At 35.3% G+C, this 26,642-nt stretch overlaps 2 protein-coding genes and 1 non-coding gene across 3 annotated transcripts; 1 reads left to right on the forward strand and 2 right to left on the reverse strand.

Moving 5' to 3' along the window:
* Positions 1-368: 368 nt before the first annotated feature.
* On the forward strand, positions 369-13,312 carry LOC120204103 (regulator of telomere elongation helicase 1 homolog). Its single transcript, XM_039204189.1, is given in 25 exon segments — positions 369-534; positions 756-1,012; positions 2,112-2,260; positions 2,645-2,726; positions 2,889-3,036; positions 3,245-3,401; positions 3,770-4,053; positions 4,199-4,244; positions 6,412-6,553; positions 6,643-6,797; positions 7,283-7,374; positions 7,462-7,560; positions 7,657-7,725; positions 8,375-8,461; positions 8,744-8,803; positions 8,899-9,023; positions 9,204-9,261; positions 9,331-9,442; positions 10,139-10,198; positions 10,872-10,939; positions 11,025-11,418; positions 11,421-11,608; positions 11,842-11,987; positions 13,036-13,096; positions 13,098-13,312. Coding segments are annotated over 25 exon segments (3,171 nt in total). The 5' UTR covers positions 369-432; the 3' UTR covers positions 13,128-13,312.
* A 3,738-nt stretch (positions 13,313-17,050) lies between these two features.
* On the reverse strand, positions 17,051-17,201 carry LOC120204271. Its single transcript, XR_005523923.1, has one exon. It is a non-coding gene; the product is annotated as a U4 spliceosomal RNA (small nuclear RNA).
* A 3,352-nt stretch (positions 17,202-20,553) lies between these two features.
* Positions 20,554-26,103, reverse strand: LOC120204104 (regulator of nonsense transcripts UPF3-like). The gene is made up of 13 exons (XM_039204190.1): positions 25,887-26,103; positions 25,220-25,326; positions 24,911-25,006; positions 24,683-24,781; positions 24,507-24,586; positions 24,010-24,090; positions 23,330-23,444; positions 22,322-22,422; positions 21,975-22,215; positions 21,723-21,869; positions 21,300-21,421; positions 21,152-21,208; positions 20,554-21,061 (listed from the first exon to the last, which is right to left on the reverse strand). Exons 1-12 carry the CDS (start codon positions 26,024-26,026, stop codon positions 21,170-21,172), a joined length of 1,368 nt encoding a protein of 455 aa, XP_039060121.1. The 5' UTR covers positions 26,027-26,103; the 3' UTR covers positions 20,554-21,061; positions 21,152-21,169.
* Positions 26,104-26,642: the final 539 nt, after the last annotated feature.

A 26,642-nucleotide genomic window follows, 5' to 3' on the forward strand; every position in this document is an offset into this window, starting at 1 on the left:
ACTGAAAAAACTTATATTCAGTATGTACAAAACTGTATTTTTACTATTAAACATTGATTAAGAAAAAAAATTTACGTGTAATCAAATATTTATTTCTATAAATTAACGTTATATTGAAAGGAAGTTTGATTTTTATAAATCCTCTTGTCGTTATCGATGTTAATTATGATATTAAATTTATAAAATAAAATAAATGATAATAACATCAATAATCAAAATCCAATCAAAGCTCAATTGATATTTATAAAGTCAAATGATATTAAAAAACACAGTATAGGGACCTACTAGAGAATTCGACATATTTTGATTGTAGGCGGGAAAATCCAAGTCCCGCTCGTTCTTCCCCTAGGGTTTATATACAAAGCTAAACCCAACCATTTTCTTTCATCGACTTTCTCGTAATCCAAACAGAAAAAAGAAAATAGAAGAGAAATGCCCACTTACAAATTACGGGGAATCGATGTTGATTTTCCGTTTGAGGCTTACGATTGCCAACTTGTTTACATGGAGAAAGTTATTGAAGCTCTCCAAAGGGTATATTTCCTTATATTTTGTATTCCCTTTTGAAACATGGTTATGCAATTGAAGGTCATTCGGGTCATTGTTACTTATATTTTGGTATAGTTGAGTTAGATATTGATGTTAGGTTGTTTTAAGTTATTGTTTTGAGTTCTAATTTTATTGAAATACTAAGTGTTGGATGTATGAATATTGTTAATTCAATGGTTATTTCCACTTGCTGTTTGATGTCGCAGAGGTGTAATGCACTTTTGGAGAGTCCTACTGGAACTGGGAAAACATTATGTCTTCTCTGTGCCACATTGGCCTGGAGGAAAAGTTTGGGTGGTTTTTCAACTGGTAGTAGTAAAATAAAGAGTGGAGCCTTTGGGAGCCAATCTGATGTACGATCTTCACAATCTGAGGCCGGTAACCTTCCAACCATTGTTTATACCTCACGAACTCACAGCCAACTTCGGCAAGTCATTCAAGAGTTGAGAAGAAGCAACTACAGGTCATTGTTGATTTTTTCATGACACATTTTTTTATGTTTCTTCACCACTAGCTTGTCAGTCCTGTTGAGTTATGCGCGCTGTTCTGTAGTGGAGATAATTAATATGTTAATATGTCTTTTACATTTCTAATGTCAGAGTTGTCTTCATATCTGACACCTCAAAGTTGGTATGAGTATAAGTTTTGACCCTCCAAATTTAACGAAAAACTAGAAGTGCATCTGTTGGCTCATGCTTGTTTCTGACATCTGCACCTAAGCTAATCTTGCTCATTCTTGCCATTACCCATGTTTGGCTGTAGACCAAACCAAAGTCTGTTGGCTGGCCTATGTGATATGTCTGATTTTGTCTTATTCTACAAGCCAGAGCAGAGGAGAATCTTGTTGAGTTGATAACTACTTCTTTCTCTTTTTCAAAAATATTTTTGTGGGTAGAGTTGTTTCCCTGTATCTGGTTTATTAGATAAGATCTGGAATCTCAAGGTGATATAAGATGCTTTAGAACCGAGCAATTGTGAAACTCTATTAATCCATATGTTCTATTGCTCGATCAAGTTGGACTTGAGCTTGATTTGGTTATTAAATCAAGCTCTATCTGTTTTGCACAGTTTGATCAATTTGCAGTCTCAATTTAGTTGCTCTTTGATTGAAATATAAAAGAACTGCTGTATTTATTGGAAACCTTTTCACTCTAGGGTTTAAGTTGATTTATTCTTGGATTTATCTTCATTTTTCTCTTTGCCTAGCTGGATGTTTTGCATTTCTGATTAGTATTTAGCAAAAATATTGCACATCTGGAGTATTTAAAAAGAAGGGAAAAATGAGGGTATAACAACAATTGAATTTATTTTTCTTTGAATATGGTTTAAAATTTGTTTGTCTTTTATCGAAAGAAAGAGAAAGGTGAAGAGACTGCAGATTTCCAACCTTTTCTTGTCATATATCACATCTACGAGAACTTCTCTTGCTGTCAATCATTGTTGTTACAATATGTTCTTAAGCGTCTTCAGGGTAGCTATGGACATTTATCTTGTTGATACTTTCCTAAGCTTCAGTCTTTTGGCTTTGGGTTTTGATTTTCTGAATGTTAGATGATATACAGGCCCAAAATGGTTGTTTTGGGATCTCGGGAGCAGCTGTGCATACATGAAGAAGTAAGTTTACTTAGAGGAAAAGCTCAGACAAATGCGTGCCGTTCCCTTTGCAGAAAGGACTGGAAGCGTCGTTGCACTCATTTCCCACATGTTGCTGGTACTTCTACTCATCTGTATAGATGTCATTTGACATGCACTGCCAATGCCTTGAATATGTCAGAACCTATTCAATAATTCATTTAATTTGAACTTTTAAGTCCGAGATGATGAAAACTTTTATCGTGTATAGACTGACTGTAAAAGTGGATGAGGTGGTTTGATCCTGACTTTAGAGTGTGTAATGACTATTAGGAACTACTGTTAAAATTTTGAATCATACGGATTGTTATTCAATCCACAAGAAGAAATTAACAAATGCTTATCAATATTCACTTATTTCCAGTGAATTGACCGACCATCTCTCAAATATCTTTTTTGAAGTTTCTATTTGGAAATAGTTCGGGTGCATATGGTGTTCACTAATGTTGCTTGTTTATTGTAGATTATATGAAGAATAACCCTCATATTGGAGATGAACCTATTGACATAGAGGATTTGGTGAATATTGGAAGAAAACATGGGCCGTAGGTTTCTGCAATAGTATTCCTTTTCTATACTTCATATGGGGACAGTGGTTGTTATGTTTTTTTTTTCTTAAACACATGCCTTGTAGTAAAGCCCCACTACTAACTTCAATATTGCTGGTCATGTTTTCTTGCTAATTTATACATATTTTTTCCTTGCAGGTGCCCTTATTATGTATCACGAGAACTACACAAGGCTGTTGATATTTTATTTTCACCTTACAACTATCTTATAGATCGTGAATATAGAAAATCCCTTAGTCTTGAGTGGCACAATAGCATACTGATTTTTGATGAAGCTCACAACCTTGTAAGGGGAAAATTGAAATTTGTAACTGGAATTTATGTGTAAATTTTGGATAGAACATATTTTCTGTTGTTAATTGGTATTCTTTGGTCACTTCACCATTGGAATTTAGACATTCTATGAATGACATAGGCCAACTGATCTGATAGTTTACTTTCTGCCTTCTGTTGGCTTCAGTTTAGCCACTGATTTTATGGGAAATCTAATGCAGGAGAGCATCTGTGCTGATGCAGCCTCTTTTGACTTGTCTTCTGGGCTGTTGACGGCTTGTATTTCTGAAGCGAAAAATTGTGCTGATCTTGCTGTCGGGAGGCAAGAAGAATCATATGATAAATCATGGAATCCTGATAACTTTGCAATCCTTAGAGGTAAGTCAGTTGGTACATTGAGAGTGCATCTACGTTGCTGTTCTTAGAAATGCTTTTGCATGCAACTATTTATTGCATGCAACTATTTATTACATTTAACTATTTTCAAATGGAACACTTGTTCTTGAATGAATTTATATTTGTTCTCCTGCATTGAATTAGCTTTGGATCTTTAAGTTGCTGATATTGTACTTCTAGAAAACCTTTCAGTCACTTTGCTGGCCACTCCAGGTTAATTTTGTTTGTAATTTCGTTATATATATGCAATTGTGCATGCATTTGTGTGTAAGCATCTCTCTCTCTCTATATGTGTGTGTATTGCATCCTTACCAATATATTTATTTAGAGAAATACTCTGCATTTTTCAGCTCTTCTTTTGAAACTTCAGAAGCGAATTGCTGAAGTTCCCATCGAATCCAAGGAACTTGGATTTACCAAACCTGGGCCATACATTTATGAACTACTAGCTGATCTCAATATCACGCATGAAACTGCGACTAAGCTTATTGATATCATTGAGGATGCTACTTTGCTGCTTGAGGAAGATAAAAAGCATGACACAAAGGGAAGTGGATGTAAGCTGGAAAGCATTGGCAACATCCTTAAAAGTATATTCACAGACAAGGGCAATCGTCATGCTGATAGTTATCGTGTAAGCTAGGAACTCAGAGCTTTGAGTTGACAAACTCGTGATAGTGGATGTTGTTGTCATTACCTTTTTAACAGTGGGCAATATTTCCATACTATTCTTCCCTAAGCTAGGCATCTCATATTTTAACTTTCATCTGTTATTTCAGGTTCATGTGCAAGAGGCTGAGGTGAAGGCTACAGATATCTTGAAAGGTAACTCAGAGACCAAACTGTTAGAATTTGTTATTTGTTCTTTAATTTATTCTACACAAGTATTTGATTGGCTTGATTCAAGTTACTTCTCTGTTTAAATCAGGTTTACATTGTTATGTGATCATTATAATTCTTCTGGTTGTCAAATGTGAGCATTCAAAATGGGCATATGAACACCACCTTTTCTAGGAACCTCATGATCCACGAAGAAGATTCATTAGTTATTCTTTTTCCCCCTTTCCCTAATATAAATGAAGCACAGGAAGGAAGTCTGGGACGCAAAAAGAATTCAGCAAAAATGAACATTGAGAAATGTTGTTCTGTCTGATACGGTGGATGATTTTTTGTCTTGGTCGAGGAAGGAAGATGGTTTATTCTCGGTTAAAGCATGTAGGTTGACCCTTTCATCCTACTCAGGGGGTCAGGTTAATTGGAAAAGGTTCGTTTGGTCAGGAATGGCTCCTCCAAGAGTTGAAACTTTTCTTTGGTAGGTTTCACATCAAAGACTAGTGGTTAGAACGGAGTTGATTAAAAGAGGAGTTTCTTTGGAGGAGGTTTTATGCCCGCTGTGTTCAAAGCAAGATGAAACAGTTCAACATCTTTTCATCTCCTGCTCGGTTGCAGGGAACCTATGGAGCAGTTTTTAAGGTTATGGGATATCTCGTCTGTCCTGCCCAAAGATCCTATTTCCTTGTTGTGTTCTTGGTCTGACCTGAGGCCAAATTCTCAAATATGGAGTTTTATATCGGGAGTTGTTCTATGGTCAGTTTGGAAGGCCAGAAACTTGGTGGTTTTTGAGAATTGGAAGTTGGATGTTTCTACTCTATCCTTCATTTGCAGATTTAGATTGGCTAAATGGTTTCTGGCTAAGCATCCGAATGTCATTATTCAGGTTGATTCCCTAGTGGGGGACCCTACCATTGTAGATAAGCTTCAGATTAAGGCACCCAATAAATTGAAGTTTCAGGATTGGCGTCCTCCACCAGTTCATTTTTTCAAGGTTAACGTTGATGGGGCAATCAGTGGGGATGGGTTGTTGGGGGGAATTGGGGGCATTTTAAGAGACTTGAACAGCAAAGTCCTAGGGTCTTTTTCGAGTGTTGTTGGTCCAGGTCCCCCTCCATTGGCTGAGCTGAAAGCCATGGAGAAAGGCATTGATTTCTTTCTCTTGTCGGAGTGGGCGATGAAGGGAAGATTAATATTAGAGAGTGATTGTAAAGCAGTAGTGGATTGGATTCTGCAGCCAACTTCATCTCCTTTTTTTAGTTCGATGGTGGAAAAAATTGTCTCTATTGTTTTGGACAGGCAGATCATTGTAAGACACATCTCGAGGAGGTGCAATTGTGAGGCGAATTCTCTGGCTAAACAGGGGATTGGATGAATTATTTTGTTTGTGTTAGAGGTTTCTTTGTAGGTTATTGGTGGTTTTTTTATGTTTAGGGGTTGAGTTAGTTTTGATGTCAGTCTGGTTGTTTTTGTGTTTAAAATCTTATGTGGTTATGTGTAAGTGTGTTTTCTGGTTGTATCCTATGTACTTTACTTATGATTAATATATTCCTAAGACACTCTTTTCCTCCTTCCGCTGATTAAGGAGCTTTCCTAAAAGATCTATTAATCAAGAAGGGAGTTTTTAATGAGGCCTGAAATTCGTATAAAAAAAAGTACTGAAAAAGGAACTAGTGTTTCTTGGGGCATGCATATGAAGTTAGTTGGAATTTGTTGGATTTACCAGTATTTTGGGAGTCATTGCATTCTTAAAAGTAACAAGGTTGCTAGTATTTCCTTTGTATCTTGTTCAAAATTGAAATCTTGCTTGTTATACTTGCGTAGAATTGTGAAAGCATTTAGTTACAAGATGCAGATCTTCTATCTCCAGCCTCCTGTATACCAAAATGGGCAGACAAATTTAGCAAGATTTGTGTATTCCAAGTTGCACTATAGGTGCACATGCTTTCTTTGTGCAAAGTTTTAAGTCTATCCCTTTCTCCTCTGAATTTATTCTACTTTTTGAAAATAATTTATGTTCTTCATACCGCTTCATTAATCAATAATAACAGATTAAGGAGCCATAAGGTTCTGGTCCTGAAAACCAGCAGTCTGCTGTGATCTTTTGATATGCTTTGTTGTAAAAAGTTAATTATATTTTCATCTTTTTGAATTTTGGCAGGTAAGTCATCCAGGACACTCGGGTGGTGGTGCTTCAATTCAGGAATTGCGATGCAATCATTCACTGAAATGGGAGTTGGATCTATTATATTGACATCGGGTACATTATCTCCCTTGGGTTCATTTGCTCAAGAATTGAAATTGTAAGTTGCCCATATTCATTTCTATATCTATTATGCTGGCTTTCTTGAATATTAGTTACTAAAGAGAAACCTTCTGCATGCAATCTCAGAGATTTTCCTGTTCAGTTGGAAAATCCTCATGTAATATCCTCAAATCAGATATGGGCTGGAGTAGTCTCACTTGGTCCATCAGGTCATCCCTTCAATTCCTCTTTTAGGAATCGTGATTCTCCAGAATACAAACAAGAGCTTGGGAATGCTGTTGGTATGCAAACATTTTCAATTTTTCATTGGTAATAGTTTGATGCGTCGATGGTAGAACAAATAGTATCATTCTAACCATCTCTAGATTCTCTTATCTTTACAATCCAAGGAGAAATATGATCGCTTATTGATGGTAGAAATGCTGTCGATTCTCTTCTCAACTTCTTCATGTCATTGCACTACAGTATCATTGAATGTAGAATTGTTTTGAATAATAGATGTGAGCAGGTCATTTTATATGAATAAAGTATGCAATGAGAATTGCCAATAGGTCCATAGCTCAGTGGGAGACCACTTGACTGCAGATAAAAACGTGCTATGCCTATGACTCTACCCTAGTGGGTTGAGTATACATGTTCAAAAAAATCAGACTTTGTAAAAGAAAGAGCACATTGTTTACATGACGCAATGTGACCTGTTAATGCTCTGATCTATGAGGGATTTCTAAGCTTATTCATAGAAACAGTAACAGTTTTCTTTTTCCAGTCAATTTTGCTCGAATTGTACCTGATGGACTGCTTGTATTCTTCCCATCTTACTACCTTTTGGACCAGTGCATTAGCTTTTGGAAGAACATGGTAAGATCTTGGAGCAAGATTAATGGAGAATGGAAGATAACTCCATTAATTTTAGATTCATAAACATTATATTTTTTCTCCTTGCAGGGTAACACAAATTCAAGTACAATATGGGAAAGAATATGCAAATTTAAGAAACCTGTTATTGAACCCAGACAAGCATCCCTCTTTCCTCTGGCAATTGAGGTAGTAGATACATGAAAATTTTAATTTTTCCTGTATTGTATTCTGAGTTAATCAAAGACTTCATATCACAGATAAATAGTTTCTTTTCTTTGGCAGGACTATATGACTAAACTAAAGGACACCTCCACTTCCGGTGCAGTATTTTTTTCCGTTTGTCGTGGTAAGGTATGCTGCTCTCATCCAAAACTTGAAGCAAGACAATTTTTTTGCACTGTATCAAACATACATGTAATATTTGGTGAAAAAAAGTAGAGATCTGCTTTGGACTTTTGAACCATAAAGTGTGACTGTGGAAGGTTGTTTGAGGGCTTTAGAGATACAACATTACGAACTTCTCTGACATAATTCCTGTGTAGTAGTTTTTATTATTTTATCAGATAGAAAATATGCTGCTTTTTGGATAATGCACCATCTGGTTTATGAATTCTTCAATAGATCTTTCTTTCTTTTTATATATTTAGAAGATACTAGATTTTAGTGAATAACCTATAAATCCCCAGTAAAAAAAAATATATGAGTGAGTTCTTGCACCTTGTATATGTTACTAAACCTTGGATTAACCTATGAAGTAATATTCTTTGCAATCCCGAAATAGTTCTTATTTCTACTCATGTCTGATTCTAGGTTCTCTAGATCTGTATGAACAGTGTTGTTAGTGGTATAATGAGAGGAATGATTCTGGCCACATATCTTGCTAATAAGTGACGCTCCACATGGCTTGCGAGTTTACATTAGTGTGGTCTTGCTAATAATTAGGAACTTATCTTTCTGAAGTTCAGCCTTGTCTACTATGCCTTTCTTTTTTCTATTTCAGGTCAGTGAAGGATTAGATTTTGCTGACCATGCTGGAAGGGCAGTGGTCATCACAGGGATGCCATTTGCTACTAGGACAGACCCCAAGGTTTGTTCATCCTTAGCCCATTACTCAGTTTCTTCATTGGCAGTTTTCACTCTTCACTCATCATGAACTTTGCTTCTTTTTTTCTCTAAATATGTTACTGTGGAATGAGCATCATATTACCAATTTGGCTATTACAGATGAGTGCATGTATCAACAAACACTTACCATGACCCTCTCATTGCTTTATATGTGTGTGTGTGTGACAGTTACCATGGCCTTCTCATTGCTTTATATGTGTGTGTGCGTATCTTCTTTTTACAAATCTGATAGATAATATGACAGGTTCGTCTCAAACGTGAGTACTTGGACCTACAGGCACAATCACCCGGGGTAGGATGTAAGGTAATGAACAATGCAGATACTGCTCAAGTAAAGATGTTTTAGCATTAATGTAAATGTTTTTAATTGTTAAACAAGTTCTGTGCTGACTTCATCAGATGCTTAAGTTGTTAACTGGAGAAGACTGGTACAACCAACAAGCATCAAGAGCTGTAAACCAGTCAATCGGACGAGTTATCCGTCATCGCCATGATTATGGAGCGATTATCTTTTGTGATGAAAGGTATTTGTTTTCTGTTATCCTTTCTCATGATCTTTCATCCAAGTATCGTCCATGTTGTAGTTAATACTTGCAACTGAACAATTTTCCTTAGGTTGTGTTCCCTTCAACTCTCTTTTGGAAATGGTCAACTTATTATCAATTTGCCTTTTATGGTTACTTGATCTTCTGAGATCTTTACAGGTTTGCTCAACCAAATCGTCAGTCTCAAATATCTGCTTGGATACAACCCCATATTAAGGTATACTTCTAGAAAATGAAGCGACCCTTTATTTGAAGGATTCTGCTTATTCCTTCTTTGGTTCTGCAGTGTTACACCAAATTCGGCAATGCTGTTTTTACGCTGACTCATTTCTTTCGAGATGGAGAAAGCCGTGGTCATGCAAAGCCAGAACCAGAAGTAGCATACCACAAAGGCATCGGTTATATGCCCTTTAATAATGTTTCTGTTGTTCCATTTCTTTGATTTATTTCTCATAATCTTTAGAAATGTCTTGTCAACCATCTATACGGATCATACAAATCATTGTGTTTTACTTAGGACATTACCTTCCCTGAGTGTCTTCTTTGGTCTCTGCTCCCCATTGACAGGACAATCTTAGTATCTTTCATGGAGTGACATCTTAATTCCGCATTTACAGGCTTCATTTCACTTGGCTAAACCTCCTCCTTGATATTTAGCTATATCCTTTAGGGCCATTGCTGGCAGCTGTGAGTCCATAGTTATTGAAGATGAGGTGCATGGAGTAGATTTTGACTGTCCTATAATTAATAAGCTATGCATATTCTACTTTACGAATGTCTCTAGTCTCTACTTGCTTTTCAGATGGATTCTTCAATCAATACAATTCACTGTTACTGACATTCAAACTGTTGTGATGAAAACCACCAGATACATTTTGTTTTCACTAGAATGTGTAAAATTCTTCAGTCTCGCAGCTGCAAAAATCACTGTTACTTTTGCTCACCCTCACTGGTGTTTGACATCAAATCGAAACTAGCTCTATTTCTTAATAGATATTTGAGGGTTCTATTATTTTCTGATTATAGCATTTTTAATCAATGTTGTCACCAATGTTGCCTTCGTTTGATCACCAATTTTTCCCATTTTCATGCAGATTTAAGTCCATGTTCTACAGCATCGGCTCCTGATGAGGGGATCAAGGAATCTTCATCAGGTAGCATACTTTTCTAGACATTGATTTTACATTTTCTTTTTCTCAATTTTGACCTGATAAAGTAATTAAGAGTTCAAGTTAAGAAGGATATGCAAACAGGATTGTGATTGACAGAGAATTCAAAGTCAATTCTCTTCCCTTTATCTTAATTCCTGGGACGACCTGTTTTGATCGATTGTCCAACTCACCCAGGGGGGACGGATAGAAATAAAAAAGCAACCTAAGCAAGTATCTAATGAATTATGAGTTCAATACATCTAATAGTTTCCATTTCCTGTCTTGTTTAAAACCCTTTTCGCTCCTCTTTGCCCTATCTCCCTTTAGGGTTATTGTAGTGGTAGGTTCTATCGGAACCCTACAATCATATTTGGTCAAATATCTAACAACAAACTCATATTTTTTCTTTCATTACGGTATTTCTGAACATGTTCCTGGATAACAAGCTTAAAGGTTTTCTTATTGATGATATTGATGATAGTAACGATATCAACCGTGACCTTTATATGGAGCCGGAACTTCTTGCTAATGATGAATGTGTTAGCTATGGATATGATGGCAGAAATAAATGTATCCATCAGTTAATTAAAAAAGGGATCTCTGTGTCCATCATTAATAAACTATTTGACATGGTGGATGAAAAACACTACTGTTTATGCTGTATTTTTTTGTATAGGAAATAGAGCGGAGATACAAACTGCTCAGCCTCTGGACAAATCCTTCCGAAGAAAGCTCCCTTCTTGGGTATCTATAGTTCTGTATGCACAACCTTATCTTGTTTCATCTGTTTCCTTAATATGGGTTGCGTCTTAATACCAAGTTTTTGCAGTCTACATCAATGGCTATACCTCACTCCAATGATAAACCGTCTTCTCTTTTAGAAGTTAAAAGCAACAACACGAGCCATCTCAGAGATATTCTTCCTGCCAACCTTTCATGTTTCACTCCTTGTATGGATTTGAAAAGGTTGAAGAGACCAAGTGATCTAATGATCAAAGAGAAAAAGTTGCTAATTACTGGAAAGGGGAAAATGCAATATCAGAATCATGATAATATTGATTTGACTGGTGATCTTTCATTGGAAAAACAACAAAGTAAAGAGAAACAACCAGTGCCATGTTCTATGAAGAAACACAAGGTACAACTTACAGAGCATAATAGCAGTCCCAGTGTTAATGCATCAGCTGCCCAAAGATTAGGGCCAAGAGATCCTCCTGTCACTGTAAGACAGCGAAACACGACAATCTTTCTGATGCTACATATATTTTGAATGCTGATTTTCATTTACTACCCAAGGATGCTGGAGCTGCAGAGGTGGATACTAAGTTCCTCGAGCATAAAAACAGTGATGTTCGCTTAAGTGCCGAACAACGTGGTGCGGTGGAAACAAAAGGCTCTGCTTTTTTGATTCAGGTAAAATGTATCTTCTTTTTCTTCCAAAATTTCTTATACATGTCAGCAATTGGAAGATTTAGTTGTATTGATATTTGCTTCGATTCTATGTATCAACTATGTAAAAGGGAAGTTCCAGACCTTAAATGAACATCATTGTTTCTAGGTGATATGAAATTGCAACATTCTTGTTGCCAAAATTGATCCTTGATTTCATTCCCTGTAGTGATTTTTGATAATCTCTTTGCCTCAAGGTAAAAGAGAAACTTAGTCCTGCAGAGTACAAACAGTTTGTGGGTTACATGAGGGAAATGAAGTCCAAAGTGATAAAGATTGATAATCTTCTGCAATGCATTGTGGGATTATTTTCAGGACCTGAGAGGCTTCCTCTTCTTGAAAGGTACGCATCTACTCTTAAAATGGCTGTCACTTAAATAATAGCTTTGAATTTGAAAGTTGGATATATGATGCTTTTGCTTTAAATGTTTCTACCATGATGGTTCTTCCATTAGGCAAGCAATTGTGCAGACTTATGTTAAACCTTGTACTCATTGTGAATGAGAAGAAGAATCTCATAGTAGCAAAAGAAGAAAAAGAAATGGAGAAAAAATACAGTTCGAGAAAACCATGATTGGTAATGAACTCAGGAGAAAAATACAGTTGCACGGATGGCAATTGATTGGGTCGGGTCGGGTTTTTGGCTCTCCCGATACCCAAAAATTGAAGTTTTCCACCTGCTCCCGATCCAACCCAGGTTTAGAAGGGCCCCACCGACCTGATTTTTTAGGTTAAAACACACACCCAACTCGACTTATATAATGGACATAATTGAACAAAATAAAACAGAAAGGGTATTATTACTATTATTCCTAAATATATAAAAAAATAATTATAATATTTTGTCAGGTCAAGTAGATTTTTTTTTACCCTAAACCTAAACCGATCTGACTCGACCACACCCTAAAAAAATCCAACATGATCCGACTTGAATCCGAATTTTCAGAAGTAAAAACTGACCCAATCAGGTCGGGCTAGAACCGGTCCGGTTCAAATGAATTGCCATCCCTAAGAATACCATGCACCATTAGGAAAAGAAACCGGAAAGTTAAGCTTTAAGCATAGACTAATTAGCCATAAAATGTTCCCGCACATGATGAAGAACGAGCATCATCTTCTATGCTTAATGACACTTTCGTTTATACCCCACTCCTCTCTGCAAGCCCTTTGAAATTGTTTGAAATCAGGCATTCCTATTTGCAACACTATCAAAGAAACCATTTGCTAGTTTACCATACCTAGACTATCAATATTATCCTATTTACAACACTACCAAAGAAACAATTTGCTAGTTTACCATAGCTAGATTATCGATATTCTTTAGCATATCATTCATTTATGTCCTTTGTTAGCTTGTAACTGATCTTACACTCTGTTGTCGTCTGTAACAGATTCAAGGATTACGTGCCTGCAAGACATCATTCTTTGTATGAGCAGTACATTGAAACAAGTAGAAGAGACGCCTGACAACCAGAGGAACTAAACTCATCTCATCGGAACTTTAATTAAGGGATTCCATGCGCCAATTCGAAATGGAAGTTTGAGACTTAAGCTTAAGTTGCTCATTAATGTATATAGAGGAACAAAACCTCATTCAACATGAAGGTGCTATTCTGGTTTATGAAGGGATCAAGCCAATTGAAACAACAATAGAACTAGGAATTTTGCTAGGGGCAAGTCCAAATGTTACAATGGTTTTCTTTGGACAGGATTAGGTTTCAATTCTGGCTGGTTAACCCTTCTCCTTTTTGCTAGATTTGGCAAAATTGTAAATTCATTGACCTTTGATATTATTAGGTAAAGCTTGTCAAAAATCATTGAAGATTGTTTTGGCTATTGAATTTTTTTAAAGTTATAGAATTGTGATTATATATATCAAATTATTTCAAAATAGTTATTATGATGTTGACAAATTTAATAATAATTTATAAGTCTAATGAAATTTAAGGTTATTAATAGTTCAATAAATTTATAAGCAAATTCAAGCATGTCTCTTGTAAGAGTTGAACATATCATACGTCTTTTGTAAGAGTTTCGAGTTCCAAGTTCGAACAACTGCAGAAGGCACCAAGTGTGACATTTGTAGATAGGGTTGCACATAATTCGGATTTCAATCCGATCCGGATCGGTTTTTATCCGATCCGGTTTTTTCTCATAGAAAAAAAACCGGTTTATAAAATAACCGGTTCGGTTTCTAACCGGTTTGGAGGGCCGGATATCCTAACCGGTGTAACCGGTTTCGGTTTTAAAAAAAACCGGTTTTTTTAAAAAACCGGTTATAAAAAAACCGATTTTAATATTCCAGATTGCTCATAGGGAACCGATTCCCCCCCAAGGGGGTACCGATTCCTCACTAAATGGTTTGGCTCCGAGATTTCCAGAATGCTCGGAGGGAACCGATTCTCCCATAGGGGTACCGATTCCCCCCTATTCAACGGTCGAAATATTTGAATTTTACACTTAGGGAACCGATTCCCTATGAGAGGGTACCGATTCCCCCACGCTCTAAGCATTTTTATTAAATGTTTTCACACTTAAACGGCTATATTATCTTCATTAATTATCACTAACGTTCAGAAGTGATTCAAGGTGTATTTAAGCAAGCTTAGAAGTCATTGATCAAAGACAAGAAACATCAAGCAACTAGAATCAAGAGAGAATCAAAGAGAAAGCATCAAACCTCAAGTTCGATAAATTCAAATACTTAATTGAAATACTTAATTAACTCAACATAATTGAAATACTTAAATACTTCCAAGTTTGATAAATTCAAATACTTAAAAACTTCCAAGTTCGATAAATTCAAATACTTAAAAACTTCAAGTTCGATAATTGAAACAAAGTTTACGATAATTGAAATAAAGTTATAAAATAAACTACATTGCCATCTCTTCTTCATCATCTTCGCCTTCTTCGTTTGGAGGGGATATTCCAAGTTCGACTTCTTCAATGTGTAAGTTTGCTTCCAAATCGGCATCAATTGCATCTTCTAGGGTGGTGATATGTTGCTTACGAGCCGCTCCATCCAAATAATCCTTTAAACAAATGTATACTTCCACCGACTCGGGACTTAGTCTTGATCTCCGTTGTGATATAACCCTGCCACTAACAGAAAAAGCGGATTCCGAAGCTACCGTAGAAGCTTGGACGGTTAGTAAATCACGGGCCATGGCGGCTAGAATCGGAAATTGTGCTTCCTTTTCTTTCCACCAAGCCAAAATATCCAAACTTTCAAACTCTTCAAATGTCATTTTTGATAGAAAATCGCATGACATGTAATTTCCCAACTCGCTACTTGGGGTGGTAGTACGTGATCGTTTGGATTGGGAATTTACAAGAGTGTTAAAAAGATTCAAATTTATGTTACTTGGACGTCTACTAGATGATTCCGCATTCATTCTCATTTGATCGTGTATTACACTACTTGATCCGTATTTAGTTAAATAAATTGCAAACATGTCTCGAAAACATTTGTTAAAATAATTTATTTGGTTTTGGACAAAGTTGGGTTCATCATCGGTTAGATTAAAAGCAAACGCAATTTGTTCAATTAGTGTTTCAACCCCACCAACATTTAACGTTGGGTTTAAAGCGGCGGCACAAGTAAAAATGGGGGGAATCTCCTTAAAATATTTTAAAAGTTTTTCCTTCATTGCAAAGCCAATTTCTTGAAAAACTTCGGTTTCAAATTCAAAGTCATTTAGTCGGGTAGCCAACAAAAATATTTGATTAAGAACCAACGGGCTAGTAGGGTAATAAACACCGGATAAAAAGTTGTTGCATTTTTAAAAACCTCAAGCAAATCGGTTATTTTGGCTATAGTTTCCCAACTCGAATCCGGATAAATGTCTGGGACATGACCCCTCTCGAAAAGCCGATCGTGAAATGTTTGCAATGTTTCCCTTTGCCTTAAGGCAGTATGCATCATCATCCAAGTTGAGTTCCAACGAGTTGGACAATCCAAATTATGACCCAAAGCTTTTTTATTAACAGACTTACAAAATCGTTTATAATCATTTAGTCTTTTGTTGTTGTTACAAAGAATCGATTTTATCATTGTTTTAAATTCTAATCTAATTGGCTCAATAACCTCCAAACCGGCTTGCACGGATAAATTAATTATGTGTGCAACGCAACGGGTATGAAAAAACGCACCGTCTAAAATCGGTGAAAGTAATATTTTCAATCTTGGAACCGCGTTTGTATTATTCGATGCATTATCAAAGGATATAGAAAAAACTTTATTTTCTAATTTATAAAGACAAATTACCCGTTTTAAAAGTGTAAATAAATTAGCACCGGTATACGGCTCACCGAATAATTCAAACGCGATTGTTCTTTTCATCATTTGCCAATTATCTTGATCTAACCAATGTGACGTAACGGCTAAAAAAGAATTTCCGGTATTATGAGGGGAACTCCAAACGTCACATGTAAGCGACACACCATAACGGTGTTCTTGGAATCCTAAAATCATTTTTTCCCTCGCCGTACGCCACATTTTTATAGCATCTCTTCTAAGGGTAGTACGACTTACTTGAGTATAACGTGGTTGCATTAGTTGTTGAATTGTTGTCGTGAAATCTTCATCATCAAAGTGGTCGAACGGCAATGCTTTTGTAATCACGAACTTTGTAAACGCTTCTCGTAATTTTTCGTTGTCGTAAACAAAAACACCACCTTGCGGTGTAAGATTCGATTGACTAGGATCCGATCTTGAGCGAAGTGCCTTGCATGATTTTGTCAAATGGTTCTTCAACGTTGTGTTTCCTTCCGATGCAAGAAACTTTAGACAAAGTTTACAACGCACCCTCCTCGAGCCATTTGACATCTCACATAAATCGTAGTGATCCCAAATATCTTTGTTTCGAGTGTGTTCGATCACTCTCACGACTTCAAGGTTTCCCCCGACGGAAGATTCAGCAGTGTTACTCATGATGAATAAAAAATTACAAAACTAAGATTTGAGAGATGTTTAAGTGTTGTGTAATAAGATTTGAGAAAGTTGTAATCAACCAAATACATCCCCAACCTATTTATACATGTTTAGGATGGTAAAATAGTAATTTTAAAGAAAAAAACGGTCAAAAACGACTATATTAACGGCTAGTTTTTTAAACCCATACCGGTTTTTTTTCCGAATAAAAACCGGTTTTTTAACCGGTTTTTTTCAAACCGGTTTTTTATCCGGTTAAAAAACCGGTCTGGGTTTTTTTCTCCAAACCGGTTAAAATAACCGGTTTAAAAAAATCCGATCCGGTTAAAAAAAAACCGGTTTTTCCCAAAACCGGTTTCGGATATTTTTTTCGGATATTCGGATATTCGAATTTTTTGTGCACCCCTATTTGTAGAGACATTCAAACATGTCATTTGTAAGGGCTCCAAGATCGAACATATAATTTGTAGGGCTTTACCCCGAAGGGAGCCCCTCCAGAAATTCTCCGAGGCCAGGGGTGAACCCAGGCCTAAGAGGGGGTTTGGAAATAGTTTTCAACCAGCAATAGACGCGCCTCGGTTAGAACCTCATGAGCTGTGTCATTGCCCCAAGCGCACAGATGCCTTATGCTCCGTATCCCCTCACCTTTTATAATAGACTCAAGGATTCTCTCGCAATTCACGTACCGATGTGGGATTGTTTTTAATTTGGAATTCACAATTGGACCCGCATATATTAAATGATTGGAATTAACCCTTTCCATCCTTCACTTAAATTTTAGGATAAAGTATACAAATGGTCCCGTTTATAGAGTATTGTTTTATTAAGTCTCTTGACTATTAAAATCTACAAAATGATCCTCCGACTATAGAATGTTGCTTTATTGAATCTCTTGACTATTAAAAATTATAAAATGGTCATCCGACTATTCATTATGTTACAAACTCATCATTTTTCTTTAAAAATTTACGGTATTATGGGTCAAACGTTAACTTGTTGAATGTGATATGATAAAATCTGATATTAGAGCCTCAAAACAACTATCATATCTTGGTCATCATATTAATGTCCGACTTAGACAACCGTCATTTTTTTAATAGAAAAGCACGAGTTTGAAATATAGTGAATAGTCGGGTTACTATTTTATAACTTTTAATAGTCAATGGACTTAATAAAGTAACATTTTATAGTTAGAGGATCATTTTGTAACTTTTAATAGTCGATGGACTTAATAAAATATTATCCTATAGTTGGGGACTATTTGTATACTTTACCCTAAATTTTAAAAGAAATCTAAATTTAAAAGAGTTATTGCTTTTAAATGAAAATATAAAATAACAGTGAGCTACAGTGCATGAGGAGAAAGACAAATTGAATACAATGAAAAGCTTGCAGGGAAGGTAGATCAAGCATCGGTTTCGCACCATTCTTGCAGTGTTGGTGTGGCAACTCCTATGTTCTTCATGTCACTCATATTGGCTGGTTCACAAAATAATTTAGGCTAAATTACGAGTATAGTGCCTAAACTATAAACTTTGATCCTTTTAGTACTTAAACTTTCAATTTCTTCAAAATCATACTTAAAGTTTAGTTTTTTTTCATTTTAGCATTATACTGTTAAAAATTTTTGTTTTTATTTTCTTTTATTACACTCGTTCAAAACTTAACGTTAAGTTTTGAGGGGAAATGAAAGTTTAGGTACTAAAATGGACCAAAACTGTAGTTTATATACTAAATATGTTAATTTTTTATGGGGTAATGAAATGAAATGAAGACTAAACGTTAAGTTTGATTTAAAAAAATGAAAGTTTAGGTATTAACACGGATCAAAACTGATAATTTAAGTACAAAATACATAGTTTACCCAATGATTTAAAAGTCTCCATATTAGGGTCATGATATGTATTTACGTTCAATATCTTATATGATATTAGAGAAAATTTAAACATAAACTCGAATCAAAATGAATATTGGATTTAATAGCATATTAAAATGGGTTAGGATCCACTTACACTTAAATATCTTCTTATATCGTTGGATGAAAGAAAACTAAAGGTTGAGATTAACTCATTGTTTCTTTTTCTAGTGAATATATTCTCATTTTATAATGTTGTCCTAAAAAGATGTAAAAATATTTTTACATTATATAATTAGATCCTAACTATTACAGGTTACAAAACGATAACTCAACTATTTATTATGTTCCAAATTTATCCTTTTTCGTCAAAGTTAACGGTCATCTGAGTTGGACGTTAACACACTGACTGAGATATGATAGTCGTTTGAGATTATGAGATCATATTTTATCATATATTAGTCAGCAGCTTAACATACAACTCAGGCTGTCATCAAAATTTTAACAGAAAAGTATTTGAAATATAATTAATACTCGAATAACCATTTTGTAACTTTTCAAAAGACTCAACAAAGCAACTCCCTACAGTCGGAGGACCATTTTATAACTTTTAATAGTCGGGATTTAATAAAGTAATATCCTATAGTTAGGGGATCATTTATGTACTTTACCTTAAAATATAATAGTTATAATTTAATGTAAAACTTATTAATTTTACATAATGTTAGTGAAACATATCTATAGGGTACAAATTAGTATAAAACTAAATTTTGGATGCCAAAAGTCTGAAGAAAAGAATGAAGATGGGTAGCAAAGAAAGCACCGAAAGGAGTCTTCACCAACTTACAATCTCCTTGCTTTATCACCAGGCCATCCACCAGGTCGGCACCCTCACCTCCCTTTATGGCCGGTCCTTCTTTTCCGGCGGAGTAAAAATGTCGACGAAACAGCTCCACGTCTCTTCCTAGATAGTCATTCTCACGAACCATTCATTACGAAACAGCGTATTATTCTCTTTCGACTTGGTCCTCTAACTCAAAAAATAAACTTAGTGTGACTTTTTGACTAATGTTTTTGGTCGTTGATCGTTACAATATTTGCATGTTAGTTCATTGGGCTGATTAAAATAAGTCATATATTAATAAAATAAGAATAATGAATGTCATATCATACATAAATATTAATAAAATAAGTCATAATGATTAAAATAGGAGCAATTTGAGGGATTAAAATTGAAAATTTTTAAAGTTTAGTGCTTAAAATGGCAGAAAAAAAATAGTTAAGTGATAAATGGTGTAACTTTCCCATTTATAACAACATTTAACAGAGTCAAAGGATCACATTGAATTATTTTTTAGTTGGAGGGCCAAATTGAACGTTAAAAATATGATGTTGGGTTGCTTGACGTGTCACATTAGCACAAAGTAACAGAAACGTTGGTCAAAGGACTACACTAAATTTTTTTTCTGAGTTGGAGGACTACATTGGGTTTTTTAAAAAGTTTAGGGACCTGTAATGCCATTAAATCTAAAATTTATAATAAAAAATCATAAACTATTATTTTTAAAAAATTAAGAGTTGTGACTACTTTAATAAAAAAAAATAAGAGTTGCGACTCCTTTAATTTAAAGATGTCTAGTGTAAGTAATCAAGAAAATAAGTACCCAAACAATTATATATATACATATTTAATACCCACTTACATAATGTCAAATCTTTTAGTTTTATACATATTTAGAACTATTAGATAAGTGAAAATAGATAAATAAAATTTACTCATTATTTTCTTTTTCATTTCCAGTAAATAGTTAGAAACATAATAAATAATTAAGTAGTCATTTTTTAATTTTTAATAATTAAAGGACCCAATAAAATAATCTTTTATAATCAGAGAATCATTTTATAACTTTTAATAATTAAAACACTCGACAAAGCAACAAGGATATTGTATCCATAGAACCTTTTTTTTTCTAGTTTCTAAAGCACAACCTAACAAAATAAGACATTGGATCATTTAACGTTTATAAGTTCGAATTTTGATATTATAAATAAAAAATAAATTGAAAAGACCACCTCATAATAAGCATCTATAAAACTCAATCTAAATTAGTCGATTAATAAATCGAATACCAAAAAGATAAGCTTGAAGTTTGAATTTCAACAACATTTTTCTTCCAAACTAAGACCCTTTTTCTTAAATATAAATATAAATATAAAAGGACCCATATGATCCAAGCAAACTTCAAAACTCTTTGCACTGCATCATTCAGTAAAACACTAAAAAGAAAAAAGAAAAAAGAAAAACCCACAAGAACATCTAGTAGAATCTCCCCTTCCGGCAACTCCACTGGTTATCAGGCAATACACTTGATCCAATCACCTCTTTTCCCAACATTTACCACAGCGCATTTCGGACCAGGCAAGCAACCATCGGATTGCTTGCCAATACTTGGCTCTTGACAGTTAATACAGTACCAGGTAAAGGGCTAATCAAGAACGTATCCTGGAGAATACAACTATTGCAAACCCAACAAGGCAAATAGATGTGTTGCATGCACACTTCATGGCAACAAGGCAGAAGATGAGGACCCCGAAATTGGGTCGAAAGGGTTGTGATTCAAGACCCCTGTGAAATCATATGAATTAGTTTTACAAACCCATAAAGAAGACCGAGTCACGGAAAATCTTTATGGAAATAAATACAAAACAGACTTACCGGTTCATGTTAGACTTTCTAAGAACCCGAGGATGATTTCTGAACCCACACTTGTTTCTGCAAGTCGATAGAGAAAAGAACATAAGAACCAAAGGTGAAATGAAAAGATGACAGATTCTGCTGCTGATTCATCATAGAATCAGCTCACCTCATGGGCTCCGGAGCTTGTAGCGCCTCCTCTTTTGGAAGGCTTACCCTCACTTGATATGACAGATCCATCATCTTTAATATTATGGATAGCTGCGCCCCGACCAAATTGCCAATTGGAGCCTGCATATGAATGAGATCATCAATATGACATTCTAGTGCCACTGTGTGTGAAAGCAGTACCGAACCAATCGATTATGGACAGAGTAAAAACATTTTTATAATGGAATATTACACCCGATGCTTCCATTAGCTGTCACATTTCATTTCTCCTGGGGTAACTAGAAGATCATAGGCAGAAACTGAGGTAAATCAGCTTCCCTCATTTCTTGCAAATTCACTATAACTACTTTATATATGAACTGTATCCAAAATCCATCCACACTTGCAAACACCAGATATTCATGTGAATAAGCATTAATACCTTCCATGGAAGTGCGAGAAGACATGGGGGGTGTCAGACGTTCTTCACTAGATTGTGAAAAATCAGAACGATTAAGAGAGGCCCATACACCACGATCAAGTCTATCTTTATTTCTTGTACGTTTTTCATGCTTCTCGCTTCCAGAACCTGAAACATGAAGTCCCTTTTTGATGAACTTATCATCTGAAACTCTTTTAGTATCACCATCAGAAGTCAATGCAGGCATTTCATTAGGGACATGATCATTCATACCCAATCGAGGATTAGTTGTCTGGGGAGGCTTTTTGACAGCGTCGGGACTCATGGCTTGAGTTTTCTGCTGAGGCTGGACTGCTGCTGAAGCTTGATTTTGGCCTGCCTCGTCTCTCAAAAGTATGCTCCTTATTAACTTCCCACCAGCCTTGCGTCTTTGACCCTGTCTTGAAGTAGTTGAACCAGGTGTCTTTGCTGCAGGAGATGATGTACCCTGCTGTTCAGATACACCCTCTGGCACCTGAGAATTTAAAAGGAGTACATAGTCCCAGCATGTATAAAACTTAAACATATAACGGACACCATTAGCATGCAGAAACGAGACAAACTAAAGGCACATATCTTACATTAGGAGCCTCTCGGTCTTTTGGTTTAAGGAGAAGGATCTTTTTCTTGCCAGAGTCGGCAGCAAAAGTAATTCCAGTTACAGGGCCATCAATGCCACAGACTGCAAGCAATTTATTATTAAGCAAAAATATGGGGAAAGGAAGTACAGTGGAAAAAAGAAAAACTAAGAACCAAAACCACCTGTATTTAATCTATTACAACTTCCAGTCAAATGAAGAAAATTCAAACCAAAGTTCAGAGAGAATAAACCATCAATTTAAACACGCACATATACGCACACACAATCAAAACTGAGTGCAAATAGAATGGCAAGCGGCTCTAGCTCTTATTCCAGTATAATAAATGATTATAAGAAAACAAAAGGTCAGCATTATTAAAACCTTCACCGAGCAGCATCAAATATAGAAATGAGTTGTATTCCAAAGCATGAACTCGGGTTGACCTAAAGCTATCCATCATGGGGGCTCCATTAAACAAAATTTCAATGTATTCCTTTCTTATAGCACTATAAGTAACTAGCAGCAGCATATCCGTATTACGAGCCAGCTACATCTATAAAATGATTATAATGTCCCTAACCTCCAAGTAATAACAAAAGGTTCGTCACACCTAACTTGCACGCAGAATAACAGGTGGCATTGGCATGATAGGCAAAAAGCACAAAAGTCTTCTTTTAGAAACATATTCAAATAACTTTGCAATAGAACACATTCATGACAGCATGCTAAGCTTCCTGGTTAAACATTTAATGAGATGGCTATTGACGCAAAATATGAGACACATGTTTGCAGACGACTTTGAACACTCAGATTGATATTAGTTTAATCCAGTAACACGTACAAGGACAGCATAAGTCATTTTTATGTGCAAAAAAATAACAATAACTAGGTTTTCTCACTATAAATGTATCTTGCAAATATTCACAAAGATAACACTAACAAGCCGGTATAATGCTGACAAAGCTCTATGTGGATCATAACCTCTTCTAAGACTGTTTAAACCCTCACCAGTTCCATTCTCTCTTATTTCTTTTGCGACAGAAGTCACTGATTGATCCTCTTGCTTGGATGCTACAAAAAAATTGGACTTTTTCGCAGCTTTTGCGCTGTCTTTTAGAATATACTGCCAATCAAACAAGTTTCATCAAATGAGAAAATAGCAAACTATACCACTTCAAAAATTGGACATGCACACAGAGTAACACAAGATCATTGGGAAGGATCATTGAAAATTGCTTTATAGGAAAGTGGCAATGAATATAATATCTAAGAACATCAAAACTTCCTGCAAAATTTGATCCAATAATTTGTAAAATATTAAAAGCAACCTCCAAGAATTCACCTAAAGATATCACCCTACAGGTATTTACAAAGAAAACTTAACGTGCTTAAAATTACAGAAACTAGACTATTTAGACATCTTATTTGACCACAAGTTCCTCACCGCTAGAATAAATATCAACTAAGAACAGTCACAATTATAAAGCAGATGATCCAGAAAAGTAGAAGCTATGCTTTTGTACAGATAAAATGCCTCCGATTCACCGGAAGGGTGCATTTATAAGAGAGGTCCACAATGCAAAGATCCTATTTTTTGGAAGTACCTAAAGGTTTATATCCACGTGTAAATTACCATATGCTCAAATATCCAGCAATAAAATACATAAGAAAGCTATTGAATTAGATACCTTTTTCTTCTCAGAGCTCTTGCTACTTGACCCAGGCTTGCCAGCCATTTTTCTGCCAATCTTTCTTGTCGTTATTGACCCCTGCTAACAAAACAAACTAAAATGTGGTCACGGAAGGACTGCTTATTAGTTCATTTTCGTTTCTTTTTCCTTTTCTGGGCCCCAATTTTAAACATAAAGATCCCAAGAAATAGTGACACATGGAAGGATTATTTAATATAATATACTGCAGCATGTGTTACAGACATTTCGTCGACAATTCCGGTCACATTGGATTATAATAATTCAAGTGGAAATTTAAAAGGAAACCATGCAACTACTATCAACAATATGCTCATCATATTTTAATAAAGTTGGATCACATGGATGCAAGGTCAGTGAGCTAGATATAACAAAATAAGTAAATGCAAAATTGAAAGCATGATGACTTAAGGCCATATACTCGGGGGAAAGAGCAAAGTCATGACATGAAATGCAGCTTTTCCAAAGTAAAGTACCTTAGTTCCACTCTTGGCAGCTCGCTTCTGACGCACAAATTCCATTAGTGGTGTAACAACAGGAGTTTCCTTGGGAACACCTAAAAAAGAAGAAAGTGGGATCAATCACAGTCGTATTAGGGTGGCAAAAACTCAACCAAAGTTCACAATTTTGTATTCCTTCTATAATAACAAACCAGATAGTTCAGCTTCTTTTCTCTCCAACTGAATCTCAGCACTAGGAAGATTCTCAACAGGTTTTGCAATCAATTTGAGAAATTCCAGATAATCAGGATCTAGTTTCATAAAAGAAAAAGAAGATTTAGCACAAGATAGCAAGCTATAGCTGACACTTGAATGTTAGTTCAAAAGGCTTCCATTAAATAATATGCCTAAACATGAACTCTTTTTTCAAAATAATGCACCTTCGAAAATGGTCCCTTCACGACCATCCTTTTTAGTGCTAGGCTTCGGTACACGCTGTGAAGGAGCATATTCAACAATGGCCTTAAATTGAGTACCTGAAATAAGGGGTGTCAAAATGATTAGGATAGATGGACCAACAGGTAAATAAACTCAGAGACAAAGAAATTAACATATTGCAATTGAATTGAACAAATGCAAACAAAAGTTGTACTTCACGTATTTAGAAAGAATCCTATAAGCTGCCCTCAAACAAAAAAATGTGTCAGCAGTTTATAATAGTAAAGAATCAGACATTTAACCCTAAGTACCCTTCTCATTAACAAATACATGTCCGTCAAAGAACTCAGCAAACTCAAAGACATCTTCCGGTCTCTTGAAGTTTATGTAAGCTCGAGAGTAGCTCTGTTGCTTATGGCTGCAAAGTAAGAACAAAATGGAAAAAGATCCTAAGGATCAAAAGATGGAGTATAATGAAAACATAAATAAATAAATAAATAAAAGCATGTTCAAAAGAAATTATCAATAGAACTTCTGAAACTTTCTATCACATCTTAGTTAAACCACGAGTTCTTTCCCAAGCTTTCCACTATGACTAGGATTTACAGAATTGCAAATTATGATAATTTCTTCAAGTTTCATGCAGTTCTCCATTAGGAAAAGAAGCAAAACATCACTAAGAGAACCATATTCCTGGCAAAACAAATACATTTAAAAAAAAACTTGGCTCTCAAATTAGTTTCAAATTTTACTTTCAACTATTCCAAACTACCTTTTTTCACCTCCAGCAGATAAAGAACAATACTTTCTAAACCCCGTTCAAAAGAATAAATAAGAAACTCAACAGTGCAATCACAAATTCTGCACCATTTGACACCTTATGGACGAAATTACAGAAACATAATGCAAAGGAAATTTAGAGAATTAAAGGGATGTCAGAAATCGGGGGAGGAGGGATTAAAAGTTCGAAACCCTAACTTGGACTTGCCGAGACGGAAGGAGAACCAATTGTAACGATCAGAGAAACGTTCGTCGATTTGAGAAAAGAAAAACGATTGGGTAACTGACGGCGGAAGATGCCTTATCACCACTTTCGTTTTATGCAGCGGCTCCTTCATCTCGATTCTCTCTCTCCCCTCAAATTCTTCGTTACGGATTCAATTTTCCAGTTTCCTAAAGAGCTCCTTGTTTTCTCTTTTTCCAAGGATGTATTTTTCATTTTCCCTTTTATAATTTATATTTAATATTCATTAATCTATTTGTATTTTATTATGAAAATGCTTAAAATTAAAAACTGATTTATAGATAATCTTTAATAATAAAAAGGCTTAATACCTAAGTAAGCGTCTAAATTATATTTTTTTGTGTCAAATAAGTGTCTACATTATTTTTGTCCATTTAAGTGTTTAACGTTATAAACGTTAGCACTTTAGGTGTCCGTGTCATTAATGGCGTTATTTTTTCCCGTTAAGTGATATGTGTCACAATCTAATAATTTTAATTTTTTTTTATAAAATTGTAAAAGAAAATTATATATTTTTAAAAAAGAAAAAACATAAATTTTGAAATAATCCCTAAACTCTAAAAATCTTCATTTCAACCCCTAAACCCACGCCGACCGTCATTTGTCATCGACCACTCGACCTCTCTTCCTCCGACGACCAAAACCCTATGAAATCGTAATTGGTTGACGACCGATCGATGACAAATCGATGTTTTAAATTCCGTGAATCA

The sequence above is a fragment of the Hibiscus syriacus genome, unplaced genomic scaffold, assembly GCF_006381635.1.
Source record: "Hibiscus syriacus cultivar Baekdansim isolate YM2019G1 unplaced genomic scaffold, ASM638163v2 tig00010533_pilon, whole genome shotgun sequence".
In the NCBI taxonomy this organism is placed as follows: domain Eukaryota; kingdom Viridiplantae; phylum Streptophyta; class Magnoliopsida; order Malvales; family Malvaceae; genus Hibiscus; species Hibiscus syriacus.